At 38.2% G+C, this 25926-nt stretch overlaps 1 protein-coding gene and 1 long non-coding RNA gene across 2 annotated transcripts in view; one reads left to right on the plus strand and one right to left on the minus strand.

Moving 5' to 3' along the window:
* LOC108586079 overlaps positions 1-5471 on the minus strand; it is a 125751-nt gene extending 120280 nt beyond the window's left edge. The window contains exon 1 of the long non-coding RNA XR_001902803.3: positions 5411-5471. This is a non-coding gene — a long non-coding RNA (uncharacterized LOC108586079). The remainder of the gene's footprint in view (positions 1-5410) is intronic.
* Positions 4820-13366, plus strand: MAD2L1 (mitotic arrest deficient 2 like 1). The gene is made up of 5 exons (XM_003899132.5): positions 4820-5749; positions 6589-6735; positions 10344-10464; positions 11485-11588; positions 12493-13366. The coding sequence occupies exons 1-5, from the start codon at positions 5677-5679 to the stop codon at positions 12663-12665; spliced, it is 618 nt and encodes a 205-aa protein (XP_003899181.1). The 5' UTR covers positions 4820-5676; the 3' UTR covers positions 12666-13366.
* The last annotated feature ends 12560 nt before the right edge of the window (positions 13367-25926 follow it).

The raw sequence follows: 25926 nt of genomic DNA on the forward strand, positions 1-25926 counted from the left end.
GATTTTTTCAGATTTGGGAATATCTGCATTATATATATTTACTGATTTAGTATCCAAAATTTGAAATGCTCCAATGTGCACTTCCTATGAGCATTATGTCAGTGCTCAAAACATTTCAGATTTTACAGCATGTCAGATTTCAGATTTACAGATTAGGGATGCTCAACCTGTGTATGTGTGTTTTCAGTATGTGTGCATGTGTGTATGTGTGTATACTAAATGCTTAAGAGGATATTAAATGTTTAAAAGGACATCAGTTCTGGGCCAGGCGCGGTGGCTCACACCTATAATCCCAGCACTTTGGGAAGCCAAGTTGGGTGGATCACGAGGTCAGGAGTTTGAGACCAGCCTGGCCAACACAGTGAAACCCCGTCTCTACTAAAAATACAAAAATTGGCCGGGCAAGGTAGCAAGTGCCTGTAGTACCAGCTACTTGGGAGGCTGAGGCAGGAGAATCGCTTGAAGCTGGGAGGCAGAGGTTGCAGCAAGTCGAGATCATGCCACTGCACTCCAGCCTCGGCAACAGAACAAGACTCTGTCTCAAAAAAGAAACAAACAAAAAAGGATACCAGTTTTGTAATATATTATGATTCCACATGTCATTCTGAAGTATTCCACACATATTAATACCTTAGAAAATAATAAATTCATTTTTCCTTGAACTAAAGCATGTACTACTGGTTTTAAAAGGTAGTATTTATTTCACATGCATACGGTGCCACCTTGTGGCAGTTGCAAGTCTTTGTGTATCTACATAAAATTATGGTTCGTACAGAAAACCAAACACCGCATGTTCTCACTCATAGGTGGGAACTGAACAATGAAATCACTTGGACTTGGGAAGGGGAACATCACACACCGGGGCCTATTATGGGGAAGGGGGAGGGGGGAGGGATTGCATACTGAGTTTTACCTGATGTAAATGACGAGTTGATGGGTGCTGACGAGTTGATGGGGGCAGCACACCAATATGGGCACAAGTATACATATGTAACAAACCTGTATGTTATGCACACGTACCCTAGAACTTAAAAGTATAATAATAACAAAAAAAATTATGGTTCGTATTAAATAACTGCCATTTTTTTGGACAAGTTATGTGTATAGGTTATTGAGTAAAAATCATTAGCGTAAAATCAGGTGTTTTTTTTTTTTTTTCAAAATAACCTTTGAAAAAGAACATTTTTCAGAATGTCTTCAAATGGATATAATTTAAAAGGAGACTAAGTCAGAAACCCTAGATTGTCTGCTAACTATACCACTATCAAGATACTGAATCTGAGACTAACTGTATAGCCATTCTGGACCTCAGTTTCCATATCTTTAAGGTTGTTCAACTAATCATTAATTAAGTCACTTTCATCCTAAAATTTTATTTGATTTTAGCTTTAGAAAATTATGTTTCTGTTTTTAGCACCTTAATATAAAATATAGGCCTGTTTATGACACACTTTATCTCTTTTATTAATATGAGTTTGTTTGGTTATGCATTCTGCTTGAATTTTCTTCAGAAAAAAAGTCTTAATTTATTATTCTCCCTGTCCAAATAGCCTTCCCCTAAACAATACACATTAAAAAGATTTCATTGAATTATAAAGAAAAGTAAGCTAAAGTAACTGAAAACAAGTTTTGAAACATTCTGTAAAGATAAGTATGCATGTATTTGATAAGATGCGGTCAATGGCAAATAAAGTTCCCAAAAGTTAATGTGGAAGAAGTCCCTCCAAAGCTTTTAGAATCTTGGGTGCTACTCTGATAAACAAGAACTAGCACAAGTTCAGAGTTTGGGCAGCTATTCCTACCATAATGTGGATCAAATACTACCCTGTACTGCAGACGTGGCACCTCAGATTTATCTGAACTACCACTTCATTCTTCCATTATCAATCATCAACTCAGTCCTTGTTTCAAAATATCTTTTCCTAAAGTATCTCTTCTTATTCAACCTCTCTGGCATCCATTTATTTCAGACACTCAACTTCCTAGCCCTGCATGCTAAAATATCCATCACAGTATCTTGTTTTTTAGAGACTGGTCTAAGAGCTTGCATCAGAATCACTTGCAATGCTTGTTAAAACATATCATTCTCTAGACCCCATACTGTAGACAAATACTGTCCAATAAAAATATACGAGTCACATACATAATTTTAAATGTCATGGTAATCACTCTGAAAATAAACTAAAAAGAAGCCAGTGAAATCATTTTAATAATATATTTTATGTAATCCAATGCATGTAAAATATTCTTTCAAGATGTAATCAATGAGAAAACATATTAACATAATACTTTATATCCATTAGTTTAGATGTCTTTGAAATTTGGTATTTTACACTTGCAGCATGTATCAATTTGGATCAGCATACTTCAGGTGCTTCAGTGTGGCCTGAACCAGTTCTGGAGAAGGTGGAATAAAAGCCAGGAATTTACAAAACACACAGGTAATTCTTCTACATGATCAAGTTTGAGGTCACTACACTAGACTGTCCTGTACACAATCCATTCTACAACCATTACTGAATTAACATTTTTTAAAAATGCCCCTTTAATTATGTCAATCCTAAGAACCTAGAAAACCCTGGTACCCCCTATAAAATCAACACAGATGGGTATTCACAGTTCTCTAAAAGTGACCTCATTCATCCATCCAACCTACTCTTCAATTAGAAAACGTTTTGGATTCTTCCATAAAGGTCTCCTAAGCAAATATTCATTCATTCAACAAACATTTATTGAAAATCCACTAAATGCCATCATGGATCTTACAGGTGTTAAAAATAAATAAATAAAATAAACATGGAAGTCACAGTTTAGATATACATCAAGGCCAACTGCCCATAACCACATAACCGAAAGCTTAAGTCATCCTGATTTCCCTGAAATGCTCTAATCATAAACACAAAACACAAGCTTTACATCTTTGTTAGTATGATTCTGTGAAATTAAGCCAATCAACTATAGACAAATCAACTTAAACAGCTGTTTGCCCCCCACAAAAAAATCTTAATGTATAAGAACCAATCATGGAAAAGCTCCAAATGCTTCCTCCTTTATCCTTATAAGCTGTGCCATTATTGCTGAGTGCAAGTTTCTTACCACCCTTTCCACTTGGTTTGAAGTCTCCTAGAGTCTGATCTGTACTTTTTCTATGACAATAAACTTTTAGATTCATCCTAATTTTATTTTTGATACAAGAAAACAGATCAGGTATAACACAAATCATTATACAATTTTTTACAATAAAAGAAATGCTCTGAAGTAGCACTATGAATGCTATGAAAATACTTCAGAGAGGTCCTTATACAGTTCCGAAGGGCCAACGAAAATGTCTTTAAGCAAAGTAACATTTAAGTTAAGAAAGAGTGTGAATATAATTAGGAATCTGAGCAGATAAAGTGAAATTTCTGGGTAGAGAAGTAATGTACATTATGGAAAGTACTAAGGTGGAAAAGAACATGGAGGGCCAAGTTATTGAAAGGAGCAGACAGACGAGGAAAGTAATCTGATAGCAGGCTTCCCATGCAGGCAGAAACCAGATAAGGCCAAACTCATGAACTTCGAATTTTCATTAAAAAAAAAAAAAAGTGTAAATATTTAAACCGAAGTAGACTACAAACTCCTCAAAAGACACAGACCATTCCTTCTAAACCTCATGTCTTATGTCTCCTCATAGGGTACAGATATTTAGTACTTCCTCTGTACACAGAAAAATCGTAATTATGCCAGTCTTTTAATTTCTAGAATTTCCAGGTTATACTAAATTATTTGTAGCTTCAGGGAACTTAAAAACTACAATACCATGAAACTCAAGAAAATCTTTCCGGAAGTGCTGATTGTTAATATCAAGTTCCTTAGAAACAAGAGGCAGTTTTTATGTGGAAAAACATGGGCACCATGTTCTACCAGCGTGATGCCAAAATTCTAGCTCTACCCAAGCTTCCAGTGGAAGGCGCGAAGGACATCCAACTCTCTTGCTTCTTACTCCGCACTTTCCCTGACACTGTTCTTCACATCAAGGATTGTGATTTATACACACACAGAGATGAAAGGATTTAAGGAAAATTTACTGGGTCAAGTCAGCCTGCAACCTATCACACCCATCCCTTACTCTTCAAACTGATCAAAACATGATATACAACACTGTACAGGCAGAACTCTTAAGACAGTTCCCCACATTCCTGGCCCCTAGAGAGCACATCTACATAATCCCCTCCCCGGAGTCTGGGTAGGAAAACTACAAATATGAGCAGATATCACTTCTGGGACTAGGTTCATCAAAAGGGAGATGTGACTGGATCTGACTTAATCCGGTGAGCCTTTAAAAGGGGCTGGGGTCTCCCCGAAATCACAGAGATGGGAAGTGTGAGAAGGCTTGTGGAAGGGCTAGCTGACAAACATAGCTGGCCTCTGGCCAACAGCTGGCGAGACAAAATGGACCTCAGTCCAACAACCCCAAGGAAATTCTGCCAGAGGGCTTAGAAGGACCCCAAACCTCAGATGAGATCCCACTTGCAGACCCTTCGATTTCAACCTTGTGTGACTGAGCAAAGCAGTCAACAATGCCACGTCCAGACTTCTGACCTACAGGACTGAGAAAACGAATAGGTGTTGTTTTGAAGCCACTGATGTGTGTTAATTCGTTATGCAGCAAACGGAAAACTAACAACACTCAAGTATTTCTCTTATAATGTCTGGCAGATATGAGAGTTTTTCAGGCGTCGTTTTACAAATATCTTCCTAGCTGCTTTAAGAATAAACTTCTTTCAAAATGGACATGAACATTAATTGTGCAGTATCTCCTTAATAATTCTCACCCTTTTCAATGAAAAGTCATTGAGTTTGGTGAGTCAAGATTCATTGAAAAATTCTTCAATGTTGATGGGCCTCTTTGGTGAGGTGACCTTATTTCTGTCCTGCCCCCTAAGGGTGGGCAGGGTGGACAGAACGCAGCCTGGACTTCCGGATGCAGCCCCCTACCGCCCGACTTGCCTACCCCGCTGGCCTCGGAGGGGTGGCCCTAAGCCCAGGACAGACGCGGACAAAGGGCAGAAAAAAGGATGCAGTTCTCTTTAATCCCTAACCCAATTTCTCGGGAAAAGCCGCGCTCCCACACAGAAGGCGAACCCTCTAAAGCTGTGGGTTGGCTGCCGTGCACGTAGTCGCTTTAGGAATTCCCAAAGCATCTAGCGGAAGTTTAGATCTTTCACTAGTGGTCACATGGGCCAGTACTGGCGCAGCTGGCAAACCGTTCCTTTCAGTTTGAAAGTATCTTTGAAACTCGGAAACTGTGCTCCTTGGTCTTTCAGTTCATAAGCCTAGAGAGCGGCTACTGAAATTAGAATCGACATATTCGTCCCTCGGCCCCAACTAGTAAACCACGACCAGAAGACACAGCCTAACCTAAACCTACCGGAGTGTCACAACCGGCAAGCGCGAGCAGGTCCACCAACTGCGCCTGCGCAAACCGGCCGTTCCCGCGAGATCGCAGGAAGGCGGAGAGAAAGGGCAGGACCCCGCCGCGTGGGGCGGGGCTTAAAGGCTCGTCGCGCCTGCGCAGAGGACCGGACAACGTGCTGCGTCGTTACTTTTGAAACGCTTGGCGGGGAAGTGCTGTGGGAGCCGCTGTGGTTGCTGTCCGCCGAGTGCAAGTGCGTGCCTTTGTTTGTGTCCCTGGCCATGGCGCTGCAGCTCTCCCGGGAGCAGGGAATCACCCTGCGCGGGAGCGCTGAAATCGTGGCCGAGTTCTTCTGTAAGTCCTCGCGCCGGCCAATATATTGGGGGGAACTGAGTCGTGGCGGCTCAGTAGGCCCACAGCTCGGCCTCTGAGACCGGAGAAGTAATCTGGGAGCGGCGGCTGCAGGCTGTTCCTCCTGACGCGTTGCTATAACGTGGAGCTGCAAGCCTGCGTGCTGCTGGGGCCTACCTCGCGGCGTAGCCTGTTCCGGAGCGTTTCTTCCTTTAAGTGCAGATCCGTCCCACCTCCCACCCCTTACTTTCCGATACAGGACACAGCGTGACTGGGGTGGGTCCCAGTGTGGGTGTGTATGTGTGTGTTTTTTTTAACTGCGAGAGCACCCTCACCCTCCCACTCTAAGTGATTATTAGGCATGAGGCTGGCGGTAAACAAGATTTTGGGAACCCTTGTTCTCGAACAGGCCAGCTGCACGTTGTAAAGGAACCTGGCAGGATTTGGGAGGGAAAGGGGAAGATACAGGCTTGTCTGGAGCACAGTGACTATTCAGTCAGTTGCTGACTCGAATGCAACAGCCTATTTTGACATCCTCTAGCCTCATAATCTGAATTTGGACTTGGATTACAATGAGGTGAAATTTGGCAATAGTAGGTTGATACACTTTGGCTTTTTTTTTCCTTGGCACGTGAAAACAATTATCTTTTTTTACTTAGATACAAGACTTTTAAGGATTTTTAATGCCACTTTGTACCTACTCTGCTTTCAGCAAGATACACGTGTGTTCAGTCATTTATAGCTGTATAGCCTAATGAAAATATAGCCACATCTAAATATATTTTATTTTCCAGAGTTATGCAGTGATAATGAATTTTCTGTAACATTTCTTTTGCTTGCAGCATTCGGCATCAACAGCATTTTATATCAGCGTGGCATATATCCATCTGAAACTTTTACTCGAGTGCAGAAATACGGACTCACCTTGCTTGTAACTACTGATCTTGAGCTCATAAAATACCTAAATAATGTGGTGGAACAACTAAAAGGTATTTAATCATTGGAAATAATTTGAGTCTTGCAGATTTTCTAGCATCTCAAGTGGTCATTTTTCCGCTCTGCAAATAGAAGTGTACTCACATCTCAAATATATTTTAAGTTGAGAGGAAGCAAATAATATACAAAATGGAAGAAATTCACTCTTCCCCCACTACATTGTGAGTGGGCTGAATATTTTGATGTAAGAAATCTGATATGGCTGAAAAATAGTCTTCATCAACTCCCTTAGAAGTGGCTTTTGCAGTTAATGTGGCCAAATGGAACAGGTTGGAATTTTACATAATTATAATGGTGTTCACTATCTGAGAAAATATACACTACATATTCTCAATATAATGTATTTTCTGTAACTAATTAGTTTTCTGTAGTCTAATGTTATCATTAGATTAATATCAAGGAAATTGGATTCAACCAGATAAACTTCAAAAAAAGAAAAAGATTAGCTGCTAAATGACAGAACACTCACAGTTTTTTTTGTTTGTTTGTTTTGTTTTTCACGTATTTCTGTTTGTCGTTTTCAAAAATTCTGCCGGTGATTCAGTAAGCCTTTTCTGTCTGAACGTTCGTTTTTCTTTAGTTCGAGAAATTGCTGTATTACCTGTCGGGTGAATACTTGTTCTTCATCTATTTCTTTTTCCTTTCTAGAATTCCTGTTAGTTTCTCTTTCATGTTACCCTCCACTTAGGATTCTCATTTCTAATTTTTCAAATGTTTCTCCCATTTGATCTTCTAAAATTTTTGAAAGTACTACAGTGGCCATCTTTTTTTTTTTTTTTTTTTAGAAATTATTTCTTTTGTTGTTGACCAGAAATGTGTCTTTGTTTTGCCGTTTTTATTGCATTTTTACTAACCCATTTTTAATATGCCCTTCCGATAATGGCCGTGTGAACTTTTTTAGCTTGATAACTCTCTTTCAACCTATACTGTCCTCTAGATAAACTGTTAACATTGCCTTGCCTTTTATGTGTACAGGAGTGGAATGCCTCAACAACCTGTGGATGTTACGTCTTAAATTGACAGGCAAGGGAAGATAGATAGCCCTGTTGACATTTTGGCCTGGATATTTCTTTGGTGTGGGTGCTTTTCTGTGTGTTATAGACACACAGAAAATGTTTACCAACATCTATGGCCTTTACTAACCAAATGCCAGTAACAAACCACCTTGCTCTGACAACCAAAAGTGTCTCCATAAATTATGTTGCCAGATGTGCCCAAGGGGACAAAATTGCCCTTAGTTGAGAACTGCTGCTGTAGTAGATTGGTATTGTCAAAATAGCAAGATGAGACCTCTTTTGGTGTGGGAATAGACCTCTGTTCTCAAGTGTACACAGGAAAGACATTGATAGGAGTGTCCACCTCTCCCAGAGTTGCATCCAAAATTGGGGTCAGGAATAAATCATCTGTAGTGATTCATAGGGCTGCACTCAGATCATTTGGCCTGGAACCTCTAGGCAACTATGGATGTGTGTTTCCATCTTAATTTGCTAGAGAAGCAAGCATTGCCTAAGCCAATGGTTTTTAGGTTGTCTCCTTTGAGACTGCATTGAAGCCAATGGTTTTTAGGTTGTCTCCTTTGAGACTGCATTGATGACACTTCACGTTATGTGTGTCTAGACCTTCCTATTTAACTTCTCCCTTTTATTTTAGTTAAAGTGGAAAAATTGCTTTTCCCTAGAGGCAAGTTGTTCTGTTTGTTTTTTGTTTGGAGTCTCACTCTGTCACCCAGGCTGGAGTGCAGTGGCGTGATCTCCACTCACTGCAACCTCTGCCTCCCGAGTAGCTGAGATTATAGGCGCCTGCCACCATGCCCGGCTAATTTTTGTATTTTTACCAGAGACGTGGTTTCACCATTTTGGCCAGGCTGGTCTTGAACTCCTGACCTCGTGATTCACCCACCTCCGTCTCCCAAAGTGCTGGGATTACAGGCGTGAGCCACCACACCCAGCCAGTTGTTTTGTTTTGAATGTCATTTCCTCTAGCCTTTTTTAGGGTCTTGATCCTGTTCTCTGTTATATTTTCTGCTTCTGTGTTTTGATTTTAATTATCCCCATTGTTTTCATCTCTCCAGTTTTCAAGGAAGAACAAATTACCGCCCAGTCTCCTCCTTTTCAGAGTGAAACTCATAAAAAGTTGTTGATGAATGCCAGGGATCACAAGGCCCACAGGCCGCATCCAACAGGTGGCCTGTTTTTGCACTGCCCACAAGCTAAGAATATTTTTACACTTACAGATTTGTTTAAAAATAAGCAACAGAGACCTTGGTGGCCTATAAGCTTAAAATATTTACTAATTACTCTTTTTTGTAATTTTTCTTTACAAAGTTTCTTTACAAAAACTTCGCTGACTCCTGAATATGCTGTTTCAATTTCCAAGATGACTTCAAGGCTCAATCTGAGCCCCCGTTCTGTCTTTATAATTTCTCTATAGGTGATCTCTGACCTGTGTATAGCTTCACTAGCAACCTCTGTGTAGTCAACTCACAAACTTATATATCTATCCCAAAGCCTCTTTCTCCAGACTCTCATATTCAGCAGCTATATCTTTATGTAGCTATCCCAGAGATAACATATACTCAAGCATACTAAAAATTAAATTTAGGATCATATCCCAAACTGATACTCTTTAATTTTCTCTCTGTCAGTGGCTAAACCGTCCAAACAGAAATAAAAGAAACTTGGAAGCTGTTCCTGAATCATGCTTCTTCCTTACTACCATGACTAAACCCAATAAATTTTAACCATGAAATCTCTTACATTTACCTACTGCTTCGTCTCTACCAGTTTATCCTCCTACAAGCTTTCATTAACTCTTGCTCGAATTACTGATGGACCAACTAGTGTCTCTAGATCCCCTCTTTAACATCTCCAGTCCACTTTCCATATCACAGCTAGAATGATAGTTTTGAAATACAAGACTAATTGCTTTACATCCTGCTTCACACACAGTAATGACTTCACTGGTCTTGAAGTGCATATTTTTTTAATTTGATCCACCATGCTTTGCGTGGTCTGGCTTCTATTAATCTTGCAAGGATTGTATTGTTTTATTTTGTTTGTTTGTTTGTTTCTTGATTGCACTTGTAGTGAGCTGCTTCCAGTCTTCTAGTTATATGCTCTTCCCTTGTGAGTATTTGAGGCCTGTATCTTCTTTCCTATCCTTTTGCATATTTAATGCTGTTTATCCCTAGAGCTAAACTCAAACCTTTTCTGACCTCCGTAAGTGGCTCAAATTTTCCTTCTTTTATGCTCTCATTGCATCTTACATCTCTCTTTCATAGCAGCCATTACAATGATAATTTGTCATTTATTGGTGTGATGAGTAGATGAATGCCCATCTCCTATGCTTTTATCTTGGATTAGGATGAAAGTACCACATGTTCAGTATTCTGTCCTCAGCACCAATTACTGTACCTGGTACAGATACTGAGAATTTGAAAACAGAAGTTAGAGTATTGATGGTGCAAATTTTCTTGCACGTAGGAGGAAGTCCAAGATAGCAGTGGTAGGAATTTGCTGAGGATAGGGAGTAGGACCTGAGAAGAGAGCTACTTTATGATGCAGTGGACCAAGAAAGATGCCTTCATTTTTATGTGTTGCAGATTGGTTATACAAGTGTTCAGTTCAGAAACTGGTTGTAGTTATCTCAAATATTGAAAGTGGTGAGGTCCTGGAAAGATGGCAGTTTGATATTGAGTGTGACAAGACTGCAAAAGATGACAGGTAAGTAGGAATTACATTATTTCTACTTTGATACATTTTTTTCAAAACTTCTTTTTATTACCAATTGAGTTCTAATTATATTGAACTAGTTTTATATAAAATATAGTTTGTTTCTAATTTATATTTTCTAAGATATCCTCAGTCACCTGTGGAAAAGAATTGTCGGTTTAACATATCATTGATTTGTATATATATAATTGCCTTTAGTCTAAATCAGTAATTTTCAAACAGTATTTATGGTGGTATATACAAAACTACACATGATATACTAGATGAACCATTTAATGAATTGTTCTAAGATGTTTTTAACTATAAGGAATTATATTAGATTCACACAATTTATGATGTAGCTCTGCTGTACTTCCTTTAATGCCATCTACTTCCTAAGACACTTGATAAATTTCTGAAAGTTCCAGACTCCCTGGAAGAGAAGTGTCTGTCTTTATACTCTAATGTTTAGCATTGTCCTAGGCATGCTTTTCTATAAACTGGGAACCATTTCTTATAGTGAAATGTAGTTTGCTTCTGAAGGCTTTGGTTTATTTTAGGAAATTTTTAGCTTATAAAATAATTTGATACACAATTTAATGTTTTATTTGAGAAAATAGGAATTTAGACATTTAGGCATTACTAAAAGTGCCGAAATGATTATACCAATTAAATATTTTAGATAGCATTTGTTATTTTATTTCAAGAGATGCTGAAGTTTCCTGAACTTGAAATGATTGGCAGATTTTCTAGTCATCTGATACTAAATGACCTGACACTAAGACCAGCTCTAAAAGATGCCTGGCAGGATAAATGAAGTAATGAGGATGTATGTTGTACCTACTAGGTTATAGGTCCAAAGGATACTTTCATTCACAGTTTTTACAAACCTCCTTTTTAAAGCACTGCTTATTTGATGTTGAGAGCATTTAATCAAATAAATAATCTTACCACTATGTTTGAAATAACTTAAAACCTAAAATGAATTAATTGATTGGGTGCACTGTGGTTTTTTTTTTTTTTTTTTGACAGTGCACCCAGAGAAAAGTCTCAGAAAGCTATCCAGGATGAAATCCGTTCAGTGATCAGACAGATAACAGCTACGGTGACATTTCTGCCACTGTTGGAAGTTTCCTGTAAGTATTATACAACTTCTTGTTGAATTAAATTGATTGGCAAAAAGACTAAGCTACTGCCTTAATCACCCCTTTATTCAATTTTGTCTTGTCAGATTTATGTAATATAAATTGAAGAAAAAACATTATAAAGCAAAATTAATGTATCATAGTCTCCCTTTCCACAAGGAGACCCACAGTGACTACCTGAAACCATGGAAAGTATGAACCTTGTATGATGTTTTTCTTATGCATACATACCTGTGATACAATTTAATATGTAAATTAAGCATCGTAAGAGTTAATAAACTGGAACAATTATAACAATATGCTGGCATCACTATTCTTGTGCTTTGGGACCATTATTTTTATTTATTTATTTATTTATTTATTTATTTATTTTGAGACGGAGTCTCACTCTGTCGCCCAGGCTGGAGTGCAGTAGCGCCATCTCGGCTCACTGCAAGCTCTGCCTCCCAGGTTCACACTATTCTCCCGCCTCAGCATCCCCAGTAGCTGGGACTACAGGCACCCGCCACCATGCCCAGCTAATTTTTTGTATTTTTAGTAGAGATGGGGTTTCACCATGATAACCAGGATGGTCTCGATCTCCTCCTGACCTCGTGATTCGCCCACCTTGGGCTCCCAAAGTGCTGGGATTACAGGCGTGAGCCACCGCACCCACGCTTGGGACCATTATTAAATAAGATAAGGGTTACTTGAACACAATCACTAAATTGCACAGAAATTAGATACAATATTTTCTTTATTAAGATAAATGTTCATTGAGCAAAATAAATTAGTGATTAGAGACCAAGCCAAATGACCTTTTCCAGCAGTGAGTTGTTCAAAGTAGAAGAGAGGCAACAAGATTAGTTTTACTTTTAGAAAGTAATGTACTTTAATGATCTTATCCCCAATTTAGGTTCATTTGATCTGCTGATTTATACAGACAAAGATTTGGTTGTACCTGAAAAATGGGAAGAGTCGGGACCACAGTTTATTACCAATTCTGAGGAAGTCCGCCTTCGTTCATTTACTACTACAATCCACAAAGTAAATAGCATGGTGGCCTACAAAATTCCTGTCAATGACTGAGGATGACGTGAGGAAAATAATGTAATTGTAATTTTGAAATTTGGTTTTCCTGAAATCAAATCATCTATAGTTAATATGTTTTATTTCATTGGTTAATTTTTACATGGAGAAAACCAAAATGATACTTACTGAACTGTGTGTAATTGTTCCTTTTATTTTTTGGTGCCTATTTGACTTACCATGGAGTTAACATCATGAATTTATTGCACACTGTTCAAAAGGAACCAGGAATTTTTTTTGTCAACGTTGTGATGTATATTCCTTTGAAGATAGTAACTGTAGATGGAAAAACTTGTGCTATAAAGCTAAATGCTTTCCTAAATCAGATGTTTTGGTCAAGTAGCTTGACTCAGTATAGGTAGGGAGATATTTAAGTATAAAATACAGCAAAGGAAGTCTAAATATTCAGAATCTTTGTTGAGGTCCTGAAAGTAACTAATAATCTATAAACAATGAAATATTGCTGTATTAGCTCCTTTTGACCTTCATTTCATGTATAGTTTTCCCTAATGAATCAGTTTCCAAATTTGACTTTAATTTATGTAACTTGAACCTATGAAGCAATGGATATTTGTACTCTTTAATGTTCTGTGATACAGAACTCTTAAAAATGTTTTTGTGTGTGTGTGTGTTTTATAAAATCAAGTTTTAAGTGAAAGTGAGGAAATAAAGTTAAGTTTGTTTTAAATTTGTCTTAAAAATTTTGATACTGGTTTGGTGTTGATATAGTTAAATGGTAATTAGAATTGATTCAGCATAACTATTGAATTCTTGTTCCTATGAAGTTATAGAACTTAAAGATACAAAGGTGAGTGAGTCTTGAGGTGTCTTCAATCTAATGGATAAACTTTGATCACATCCTGTTGATCTCATAGCAATAGACAAAGCTATTACTTCATCATTGTGAAAGGATAAATGTCCTTTGGAATTAGTCCAACAATTCCAGTTGAACAAATGTTGATTTTAGTACTTTACTATACTCTTAGCCTTATTATCAGCCTACTTTTCTTTAGGTATTTAAATACTATGCTTATTCCTATGCTTTCATTAATACCTTCATCTGGTACATGCTTTCTATCCAGTTCTCACCTGTTTTTCCAAGGTCAATTTAAGGCAGATTTGTAAAGTCTTCTCTCATCTCTAATCTAAATCTGACCTCATTTTGTAAAAATTCAGTTTATTAATGCTTATTATTAGACACTCTTAAGTTCTTTATGTGTATGAAGTAATTGCAGATAGTCTGAATGTGTTCATTCAGAAATTACATATTGAGCAAATACTGTGGATCAGTGGCAGTTTCTGGGTTCTCAGTGACAAATTTGTAGACTCTTCATATCTTTATGGAATAAATGGAGCACTGGTGTTACCCAGCTAGATGATACCAAGAAAATGGCAAATAAATGCTTCATTTGTATTTTAACTATTTGAGATGTCAGACTAAATTCTGTGAAATCACTTTTTTTTGCCCCAAGATGGAATCTTACTCTGTCGCCCAGGCTGGAGTGCAGTGACGCAGCTCAGCTCACTACAACCTCCGCATCCCGGATTCCAGCAATTCTGTCTCAGCCTCCCGAGTAGCTGGGATTACAGGCATGTACCACCACACGTGGCTAATTTTTGTATTTTTAGTAGAGAGGAGGTTTCACCATGTTGCCAGGCTAGTCTTGAACTCCTAACCTCATGATCCACCTGCCTTAATGTCACAAACTACTGGGATTATAGGCGTGAGCCACCACGCCCTGCTGAAATCACATTTTTAAAGGTTGTGTGAATACTCTGGTCATTTCAACTCAGCTACCGTTATTAACAGGATTCAATTCTTAGATTTTTGTATCATTTGCATGTTACTGTTTACTCTGAGGTTTCTGGGGAGCTAGTCATGACGAGTCATTTTAACCCTTACAGATTATATTATATAATCAATTAAGAAATACGCATTTTGGGCTGGGTGCGGTGGTTCACGCCTGTAATCCCAGCACTGGGAGGCCGAGGCAGGTGGATCACTAGGTCAGGAGTTTGAGACCAGCCTGGCCAAGATGGTGAAACCCCGTCTCTACAAAACATACAAAAATTAACTGAGCATGGTGGCGGGCACCTGTAATCCCAGCTACTTGGGAGGCTGAGGCAGGAGAATCACTTGAACCCATGAGGCGGAGGTTGCAGTGAACCAAGATCGTGCCACTGTACTCTAGCCTGGGCAACAGAGCAAGACTATTTCAAAAAATAATAATTAATAATGTATAAAATACACATTTTGGAGCTAAGTGGGAGCCAAACTATGAACTTTATTGAGGTGAAGCTAGACTGGAAAAGCTTTGCCCTGTAGCTCCAAGTGGACTGTCCCATCCTCTTTTTAGACCTTGAGGCTTACCTCAGGAGGAAGACATTTAAACCAACAGCTGAAAGACTTGTGAGTGGTTTCTACACCATGTTAAAGAGAAGGTTCTTCTTAAGACAGCATGATGGGTCTCTAGGCCTGGCCTGGACTCTGGCTCAGTGTTGCTTACCATATGTAGAGGGATGAACAGAGGTCATAAGCCCATCATGGTCTGAAGTAGAGCCCAGGAGGAGTGTAAATACATCTGGCTTTCAGGATCCTTTTCCCAGTGTCATCAGAGAAGTCAAACCTCTGTGAGAATGTTTATGCTGAGGTATAGCAGTCTCATGTATTGGTTGACTTTTGCTGCACCTAGCTCATTCTGTTGGAGGGACATTGGTTAGGACTCTGAAAGCCAGCTTTTTCACACTGACCAAAGCAAGTGAAGGCCAAGCCAAACTTTAATGGGATGGGACCAGGAAGTATACTCCTCCCATGGAGGTGGTGGAAAGGGCACCACGAAGTTTGATGACAGTTATCTAATGGACTAGAGACTGGCAAACTTTCTGTAAATGGCCAGGTAGTAAATAGTTCTGCTTTTGAAGGCATATGGTCTCTTGCACCTACTCAAGAGGCTGAAAACAGCCATAGACAATACATAAATGAATGAGCATGAGTGTGTTCCAATAAGAAAAAAACATAGCTGTTTGCTTTGACCCTAGGGTTGTAGTTTGCCAGTCCTGTAATAGATCACAGTTTGCTCTTTTGATCACAAATATTCAAACCCCTCCCTAGTTCAGAGCATTTGATATTGTAATATTTAAAGCTCACTTGTAAAACATAATTTGTTGCCTCCATCCATAGTATCTCAAACAGAATGTCTCTCCCAAATATACCTAAATTCCATATTCTCCAAAGCACAACTAGCTATTTTCTTGACATACATCCTAACACACCCCACAGTTCACAATTTGATCTGAAAACTTGTTAAGGGAGGCTTTTTGGCATGTGATGCCATAAAAAGAGAGGTATGGGCTCTCCTTTAAATAGAGGCATGGACTCTTTATCCTATTGTGAGTCTCATAAAGAGACCCTTTTTATCATTTTTTCACTATATGGACATGCATGCTGAAAAATGCTTTTATTAGTATAATGCACTAACATTTCTTATGTTCATTAACCTATATATTTTAGCATATAGATTCAAAGATTATTAGCACAATAAGGTAGATAACTTCATAGACCATTTCTTCATCTTGTTTTCATTTAGTATGTAAAATTTATTTAAAATTTACGTGAAAGATCATAATAGCTATATAATGCTACATTGTAACTCTTATATTTTCCACCAGATGTCACTAATGCTGTAATATTCAAATTAAGATGACTTACTTTTGGTTCTAAAGGCTATAAGGTTATTGGAAAAGCAGTGTTACGCATAACATTGGAATTTCTGGCTGCAAATATATAAATACATGAGGGGAATAAACACTTAGCGTTTATTATTTACTCATTACGTGAATTTTTATTTAATTCTCATGCTTTTGTGTACAAGTAAAACTGGGGTCAATGGGCACACAAATTGTGTCGTGGTTTTTGAAGTTTAATGGTCTCTTCTATCCCTGGCCAAGGAAGTATGCAAATTATGTTGTGGTTTTTGAAGTTTAGATGATCTCTTCCTTCTATCCCTGGCCAAGGAAGTTCATCCTGACTCCCCAACAAGCATAACAAAAGGATTGTTTCATCACCTTTTTCCTCTTACCTTTTACATCCTTTTAGCAATAAAGTGTTCAGAACAAACTGGCTTTCCTTTACTGTGCTTTGCAAAACTTGTTCATGTTTTATTGGGTGACTTTGTATTTACACTTTCCTCAGATAGTCTGTTGTCAGATGACTGACCAATGACTGGGAGGAACCAAATACAGAGGATTTTATCCTATGCCTAATCTATATTGTCTACAGAATAAATCAGGTATCAATTTGTGAACAGTGGTGAAACATAATTTTCCAACTAATCAGAAGAATTGTTTGTTAAGTAACCTAAATTACGCAGTCTTTGGTGAATTGTTTTTGGATAATTTCTTATTCCTTTTTTTAAATGTATGAAATATTTCTAGTTATTTTGTTCAATGTGACTGATAAAAGTTTATGTTGGAATAGCTGTGAAATGGAAACTGTCTACTCAATTTTAAATTTTATTAGTTATATTTTTTTTAAAAATAGATCTTTTAGAGATCTTTCCATTCTTCATAATTATGACTTTTAAAGCCAGCAGTATTCACTAAGGCTTAAAAAAAAAAACCAAAACCTAGTTGGGCAAGCTACTTAATCTTCATTAGAGTTGACAATTCTGTTCCAATCTGGCAAAAACATTGTAGCCCTAGCAACAAGACTATTAGAAAAGGCCTAGAGAGAAAAATGTCAGACTTGACCCTCTGATTACACAAGTCGGTTTATGTTACCATGTCACCTATTTTTGTCCTCCACCATGTGATCTATTTTTATACCAGAGAAACATAATATAGTTACATTTATTTGTACAAAGCCCATTTCATCTACATTTATCTGCACCATTTTGCTATGCAAGCTTGTTTACACAAAGGAACTTACATGAGATCAAAGTCTTTTTGTCTTGGAATTTTATCTGTGCTGAAAAAGGCATCCCAAATATAAGCTGGACCACCCCATAGTCCATTTCCTTGCAAGGGAAAGACTCCAAACACTTAAAAAAGCTTTCTAGATATGGACATATCTAGTGGATGCCTAGACATGGATATGAATTTCTTTCTGAAATTACAGTCTCACTGACCAAGTACGGATGCTGGTGGTTTTAAAGATTGGGTCTGTGATGTGCAAAGTATTTCATATCTCACATGCAGTTATTGGATCACTGTGTTCATACTCAATAATAGTCAGTATAGCTCTGTAAAAACAGGCTGTAAAGCCTACAGCCTCCAAGTCTAGGAAAGGAAATTCATGGGTATTGATCATCTACTGTGTGCCAGGCACCTTTGAAGTGTTTTACATCTGTTCATCTGTCTCCTAAATGAATGGAGGTTGGGGTTAGTGGGGAAATGGGAGACTTGGGCCATAAGCTGTGGTCTTAGAAACTGATAATGGGACATGGGGAGAGCCATGAGATAAAGGAAATGAAGTCTGAGTTCCAAATGAGGAGTCCTCTGGAGCAAGGAACAGCCCTCAAACCTCAGTTTACGGCTGTGCAGGGAGAAGAGGGTGGGGAGAGAAGGACTGGATCCAAAATGGAAGTTCTACAACTCTGCTGATGCCTCCATGGCCTCAGAGGAGACCCATAAAGCAAAACCATGAAGAAACACTAGGGAGTCCAAATCCTTTATAGAGCATCTTTAGCTCGGTTTGTGGGCAGGGAGGGGATCAGACTTCAAATTCATTCATTAAATGCATTATCTCAATCCTCACAACAGCCCTGTGAGAATTGCTATCGCCACTTCATAGATTTAAGAACTAAGATTCAAGAAGGTTAAGTAATTTGCCCAACTGCAAACATCCATAATCCATGTGCTGGCCCAATTCCCAAACCAATAGGAACCAAATCCTTTTATTATATCTTGTTTCCTCTCAGAGTCTAGGGGACAGAGGAGGGTTCTCCTGCTCCAGACTTAGCCACAAAGAGATTAGAATACCACGTGAATCTCCAAATTGAGGAAGTGAGAACTTGTAGTCACAATATTAGAGTATTGCATTAACTTTTTCATAATACTGCCATTAAATGTTCACACAGGGCATTTTGCTTTAAAACAGGAGTATTCATTTTCTTTCCAGCAACGTTTCTTCTCTAATTCTTTCACTTGTTTTTGTAACCAATGATGTGTTGGAATTTGTGTTCAACATGTAATCCTGATCCTTCTACTTTGTGAGTTTTAACCAACTTGAGACAAGATGCAGGAAACAGAAGGAGATTGAAATTTATTCTATGTATTATTACCAAAATTACAGCACTCTATAGTAAAGCTGGGTTGGAGAATGAGCCTTTGCTACTCCTTCTTAAGTGAACAAGCAGCCTGTGGAGTCATAGGTGGAAGGACCAGACAACTTCATTCTTCCTTCTCCAGCCCAACTCCAACCTGGGAGGAAGCCTTGCATGCTGAGTTGCCAAGGGCAAAATTAGAAAGTGCTGTACTTGAGCTCCTACAAGCCATAGAAACGTTTCTTTGCTGCTTGGGATGGACTGAGAGAAAAGGTGGAGGGAGGGCCCCAGAATATTATTCCAGTGCTGTTTTCTGTCATCAGGATTGAAACAGAAACCCTAAGAGTGGAGTAACAAGCATCCTTCCTGCTATTTGCCAGCTTTTTCGTCTCTTGGTATATTACAGTGTGTGTTCCACTGGCATTATGTAAGTTGATTTTAGGTAGCATGATGACAGACTTTTTTTTTTTAAGTTTTAGTTATTATATATATGTTGTAATCAGAAAAATATGTGACATTTTAGCACATTGTTTATCATGAGTAAAAAATTGAGCAAAAGATTTTAAAAGTATATACAATATTTAAAGAAAAATATTATATCAGTATTAGTGTGGGTAATCTGCAGACATGAAGGCCACATACATATGAAGGAAGGTTGGGAAACAATGTCATAATCCACTGGACTTAAGCAGCTTGGAAGTAAGCCAGGGTGGGCTGTTCCTCTCAGTGGGGAAGTTGCTTGCTCACAGGACTGTTGTGTTCTCACTTTCCTAAACCCTCCTTCTTTCCACACTAATTCCCTCCAGAGCTGCCAGTGGACATTTCGCTTTTTGCCAACAAAAGTCTCTAGCAACATGAGTCAGACAGAACTGCATGCAGCACCCTAAGCAGAAAATGTATTCCCCATTCTATTACTAATTATGCTTAGTCATGTTGTCCAGAATGAATGAATGTATTCATTTTATATTCACGTATACATTCATTAATGTATTCATGAAATGAATGCAAAGACCAGATCAACAACATAAAAATATTCTAAAGTTGAACAATATGAAACTCTTCTCATTTTTTAACCCTCCAAACTAAATTCCCTTGCAAATGAAAGGCCCATAGAAATTAAAGTCAAATTCCTTCATTCCCAATTCTATACAATTGGCTCATTCTCAGCCAGAGGGTCTTACACTGATCCCTGGGTTCCTAAACGTTCAGCTGTAACCTGGGCCAGCTTTCATAGGAATGGGTACAGCTTCTTCAGTCTCTTCAAAATTAATTCAAATTTCTAACTAGTTCAGCTCTCCAAGGGGTAACTAATCGCAAAAGAAACTGCGGCTCCGCTACACAAGTTATTACAAGCAAAATTATGGTCCCCAAGTTAAGTGAATGGTGTAATTTTTTTGACACAGCTGTTGCCACCCAAAGAGCATGGCAGATAACTTAATGGTACCTGTGTTGTAGACAGAAGGACCTGAAAACAGCTGGGTTTCAGTTCCAGTGAAGGCCAGTCAGCTGCGCCAGTGTCAAGAGTTCACAGGCTGTAAATCTATATACACTAAGCAGAAACTGCCCATCAACAATTGTGCTTTCACATGTTGTGTGTGTCTCTGTGTGTGTGTGTGTGTGTGTGTGGTGGGGTGGTGGTGGTGGTAGGTGTGGTGGCAATGCTTCTGGCAAAGTCCCCATGTATATTACCTACTTTCTCAGTAAATGGCATTTGAGATATTATTCCTTCTTAGAAAATGTAAATATTCTGGTTTCTTCATGTCTAGCTTTCATGCTTTTAGCACTTCAATGCAAGACTGTGATTAATCTAAATATCTACTCCCAAGTATCTTCAGGTGCACTCTCTCCAGGAGCGTGAAGTCTCTCCTTTGTGGAAACATGAGGAATTGAGTAGTGACCATCACTCTACTCCCTTAGCACTATTTTAACTTAATAATATATCACATTTTATTTGTTCAGATAATAGTAATTGTCACCACTATTGCATAGGCTTTTCATTCCTACCTAGGCAGGTCAGGTTGGTCCCAGCTGACCAATAGTTAACCATAGTCAAAATTTAAAAAAATCAAGGATCACAGACAGAGCCGGTGAGTCAAGCTTCCTCTTCTCAAGAAATAAGAGAAGGGTGTCAAAGCTTAGCAAAGCTTTAAGAAGATTCTAGATCTGATGGATTGAAATTGTCAAAAGTTAGTATTCCAGAGAATTAGGCCCCTGTAAAGACAAAACACAGTAAATTGAAAGAAGACCCCAGACACCCTGAACTTCAGGGCAGGTACTTTTTCTGTTGCCCTTTTATTTATTCCTGTCTCACTTGGACCTGACCATGAGTATGAAGAGAGTGACTGCAGCTGGGGAAAGAAAGAGTGCCAAGAGCTGCAGCTGCAGAAAGTTTTGTTTTCATTCTTTTAACTTTTATGGTGTAAAATTAATATACTTATAAGTTAATAAAATGAAACAGTACAGAATGGTACCAAATGAAGTGTAAATTATCCACCTGTCCTCATTTCCCCACTCCCCACTTCTAATCTAACTCCTTATTTTAAAACATGTTTTGTTCTGTTAGTGGTTATCACCATGCCTTTAAGCATATGTTAATATTCCTATTTTTTTGTTTGTTTTTCAACTTTAGGTCAATTGAAAGATGAGAAACTTAGTTCATATTTCTTTATCCATCTACTCCTGAGTTTTTCTAGTCATATTATTTTTGTTCTTCTGGTGGTTATTTTTATAATTTTAAAGAATATGTTCAAACTCTAAATTTTGTTACATCAATGTTAGTATGTTGATTCTTTGCTATAGGAGATATGAGAATTTGTGTCTGACATTGCTGGCCACATCTCTCTGCTACCTTAACATTCAGACTTTTGGTTTTTTCCATGATCAATTTTAATACTAGTTAGATTCTCTTTTATAGTTATTACTGTCTTCCAGTTGTGTTGATATGTTGACTCAACAAATTGAAATAACATTTTCATTATCCTGATTATTAAATTACCCCTTGTTGATGGATCAAATAGCATGAGTCTAGCTATTAAGGGGAGAAAATGTAATCTAGTTCATTAAAACTGAACATCGAATGTTCCAAGTGTCAAGATCAAAAAGGAGTCCATAAACTCAATCTTCAAGCCTTCTTATTAAATTATTTGGCCAATGATATATTTAATATCCAAGAACTTAAACAGAAAACATAAACATTTTTGATTGTACTTGATTCTAGCCACCCATTCATTTGCTTCTTGACTATGAAGATGTTAATATTTGTTAAAAGATCAATTTTTCTTCTGTTCTCTTAATTACCTGCTTTCTTCAGGAGTCACCTAGTATATCTGTTCCACTTGGACCTTCTCATTTTTGCTGTTTATTTCTCCTAAATTTTGTGAATTTTAAAAATCTATGTGAATGATGGAAAAAAGCTGATCAATACTGGTAGCATGGTTTTCCACTGTGATACTAGGACTCTCCCTTTAATAAAAAGACAGATGCCAGGGCTTGTGTACACAGAAGCTAGGAGTACAATTTAGGGTACATTTAGATATTTTGTTCATCTTTTTACAGTTATTTTGACTTTTTAACACATTGCATTAAAATATTACTTATCTGATTTAGTTAGTTAGGGGGTTCACCCTCAAAATTTTGTGTTCCGGACTTCGTTCTTCTCACTGTGGTACCTGCTTTGAGACAGGGCCTGAAAGAGTAACCATCATTTCCAGTTACGGTCAGCAGAGGGCAGCAAAGGGCAATGGAGTACGTGCTTGCTCTCGGGGCCTCGGTATCCTTCACTTTATGCAGGCAAAAAACAGGGACTGGGAAGTAGAGGTCCAGATGGCCAGAATCAGAAGGGAAACTACTCACAGTGACAGTGACCCAGGATGGAGACCAAGCTGAGCAGGGAGTGAAAAGGTTTAGTCAAAAGGGAGCCACAATTCGCAGCCCGGTATCTGCCATAGAGATGTGAGCAAGTAGACCTCGGGGGGGGTGAATCCTCACTTGAGTTCTTTCGCGGTCCTGACTGTGACTCCCAGCATCTCTCAAGCCCACGGTGTGGCTCCTTAAAGTCTCAGGCATCTACTATCCACGTAGGAGAGAATGCAAACTTCCTGTCTGAGAGTCGGTAACATACTGCCACGTGCTTAGGGGTTCCAGAACCAGCCATTTTGGGGAGGAGAGATTGAGTGGAGTATGAGCACCAAATACAAACGCTGAAGGATGATGACGATATTCGCATGTATATGCCAGCTAAATAATTTGGGAACCTGCCTAAATGCGATGTGCTTTAAAATATAGTCCTGCCTCCTAACCCAACACACATCGGGGAGGAAACATTGTTTCGTTGTGGAAACTGTGTGACTTTAGAAGCAGACACACTGGGCTCTCTGAATTGTTAGGTATGTGGCTCTTGGTTACTTAACTGACCGAGCCTCAGTTTCTCCATCTGTAAAAATGAAAATACTGATTCTTATCTCATAAGGCTACTTCGAGGAAATACAAATGATGTGCATGAACTACCTGGCAAAGAGCTTGGTCACCTGTAGTTGCTCGATTGACTTTACTACCTTTTCTCTGTTCCTTCCCTTTGGTCATGGAAGACGATTAGTAACATTGCTTGCTATTTTGAAATGTAAAGTCTTCCCATAAGCATAATTGACATTACTGAGAGATTACTGTGTTGGGTACCATACTAAGTTTTCTATGGTACTATTTAAAATTCATAACAACCCTATGAGGTAACATCATCATCTCTGTCTTGCAGATGAGGACATTGAGGCTTTAACAGTATAACAGGTTTTCCCAGTGTCACATAAGTAGTAAGTAATAATCAGGGATTCAAAACCAGGTAGTAGTTTGATTCCAGAACTCATGCTCTTAACAGTGTACAACCTCCTTTTCTATATAGACATTTCATAATCGATTGAAACATTTAAGAGAAAAAACAGAATTAAGAAAATAGTGTTGTTTGTCAGGCATGGTGCCTCATGCCTGTAATCCCTGCACTTTCGGAGGCCGAGGTGAGAGGATAGTTGAGCTCAGGAGTGTGAAACCAGCCTGGGCAACATAATGACACCCTGTCAAAAGAAAGAACGAAAGAAAGAAAAGAAAAGAACGAACGAAAGAAAGAAAGAGAAAGAAGGAGCAGAAGGGGAGAAAGGACGAGGAAGGGAAAGGAAGAAGGGAAAGAGGAAATGGGAGGGAAGGAGGGAGAGAGGAAGGATGGAAGGAAGGAGAGAGAAAAGAAGAAAAGAAAGAAGAGAGGGAGAGAAAGGAAAGAAAGAAAAAGAAAGAAAGAGAGAGAGAGAAAGAAAGAAAGAAAAGAATGAAAGAAAGAAAGAAAGAAAGAAAGAAGAAAGGAAAGGAAAGGAAAGGAAAGGAGTGAAAGGAAAGGAAAGGAAAGGAAAGGAGTGAAAGGAGCGAAAGGAAAGGAAAGGAAGGAAAGGAAAGGAAAGGGAAAGGAAAGGAAAGGAAAGGAAAGGAAAGGAAAGGAAAGGAAAAGGAAAGGAAAGGAAAGGAAAGGAAAGGAAAGGAAAGGAAAGGAAAGGAAAGGAAAGGAAAGGAAAGGAAAGGAAAGGAAAGGAAGAGAAAGAGAAAGAGAAAGAGAGAGAAAGAGGAAATAATGTAGTTTGTCTTTGGGATGTGCCTAAATGTTGGTGTTACTGGCATAGCATCACTTTGTACTGTCTCTTCTATTTGATTTTTAGGGTGAAACTTCAGTGTTTAAAGAAATACATAAGAGACTGCTATGGACTGAATTGTGTCCCCCTAAATTTGTATATTGAAGCCCTCACCTCTCTCTCTCCCTGCCATGTAAAAATATAGTGAAAAAGTGGCTGTCTACAAGCCAGAAAGAGAGCTCCTACCAGTAACTGAAAATGCCAACACCTTAATCTTGGACTTCTAGCCTCCTGTGAGAAATAATTTTTTCTGTGAGAAATTTATTTTCATTGTGAGAAATAAGCTTTTGTTTATTTCTGTGATAAATAAATTTTTGTTGTTCAGCCCAGTCTATGGGATTTTTTCTAGTTTTTAAAATTGTTTTTATATAACATGAAATTTGCCATCATATTATTTTAAGTGTACAATCAGTAGTATTAAATACATTCATAATGTTGGGCAACCATCACCATCATCCATCTCCATAACCTTTTCCATCTTGTAAAATGGAAATTCTGCTACCATTACACAATAATCCCTCATTCTCCCCTCCCTCCAGCCCCTGGTAACCACCATGCTTCTTTTTGTAGTCATAATTTTGTCTGATAGATCTAGCTGATTCATGTGTTATTTAAGTTCACTATTTCCTACCTATTTTTGTCTGGTTGTCCTATTCATTATTGACAATGGGATATTAAAATCTCCAACTATTATTGTAGAACTGATTATCCATTCAATTTTCAGTTTTTGCTTTATATATTTTAATTGACTGTTTTTAGATGCATGCATGTTTATAATTGTTATAACTTCTTGTTGGGTTGAGCCCTCTAAGTGTGCAATGTCCTTCTTTGTCTCCTCCTTTGTCCTTGTTCTTTTTGTCCTTTTGATTTAAAGCTTTTTTAAAAAAAAATTTGTATAGTCATCTCTTCTCTCTTTTGGTTACTGTTAGCATGGAACATCTTTTTTTCATTCTTTCATATTCCATCTATTTGTGCCTTTGGATCTAAAGTGAATCTCAATGCCAGGCACAGTAGTATATGCCTGTAGTGATAGCAACTTGGGAGTCTGAGGCAGGAGGACCATTTTAGTCCAGGAGTTCGAGTCCAGCCTGGGCAACATAGCGAGATCCCATCTCTCATTAAAAAATTTAAATAAAAAAAATAATAAAGTGAGCCTCCTGCACAGAGCATATATTTGGATTATGGTTTTTAATCCATTTGGCCAATCCTTTAATTGGCGCGTTTAATGTGTTTACATTTAAAGTAATTACTAACAACAAAGGCTTACTTCTAACAGTGTGCTACTTGTTTTCTATATGCCTTGTAGTTTTTTGTCAATAATTTTCAGCACAT

This window comes from Papio anubis, chromosome 3 (genome assembly GCF_008728515.1).
Source record: "Papio anubis isolate 15944 chromosome 3, Panubis1.0, whole genome shotgun sequence".
In the NCBI taxonomy this organism is placed as follows: Eukaryota; Metazoa; Chordata; class Mammalia; order Primates; family Cercopithecidae; genus Papio; species Papio anubis.

Coding starts and splice junctions, on each gene's coding strand:
- MAD2L1 (XM_003899132.5), top strand. CDS start 5,677: ATGGCGCTGCAGCTCTCCCGGGAGCAGGGAATCACCCTGCGCGGGAGC. Junction 6,736..10,343: donor TGTGGTGGAACAACTAAAAG/GTATTTAATCAT, acceptor TATGTGTTGCAG/ATTGGTTATACAAGTGTTCA. Junction 10,465..11,484: donor AAGACTGCAAAAGATGACAG/GTAAGTAGGAAT, acceptor TTTTTTTGACAG/TGCACCCAGAGAAAAGTCTC.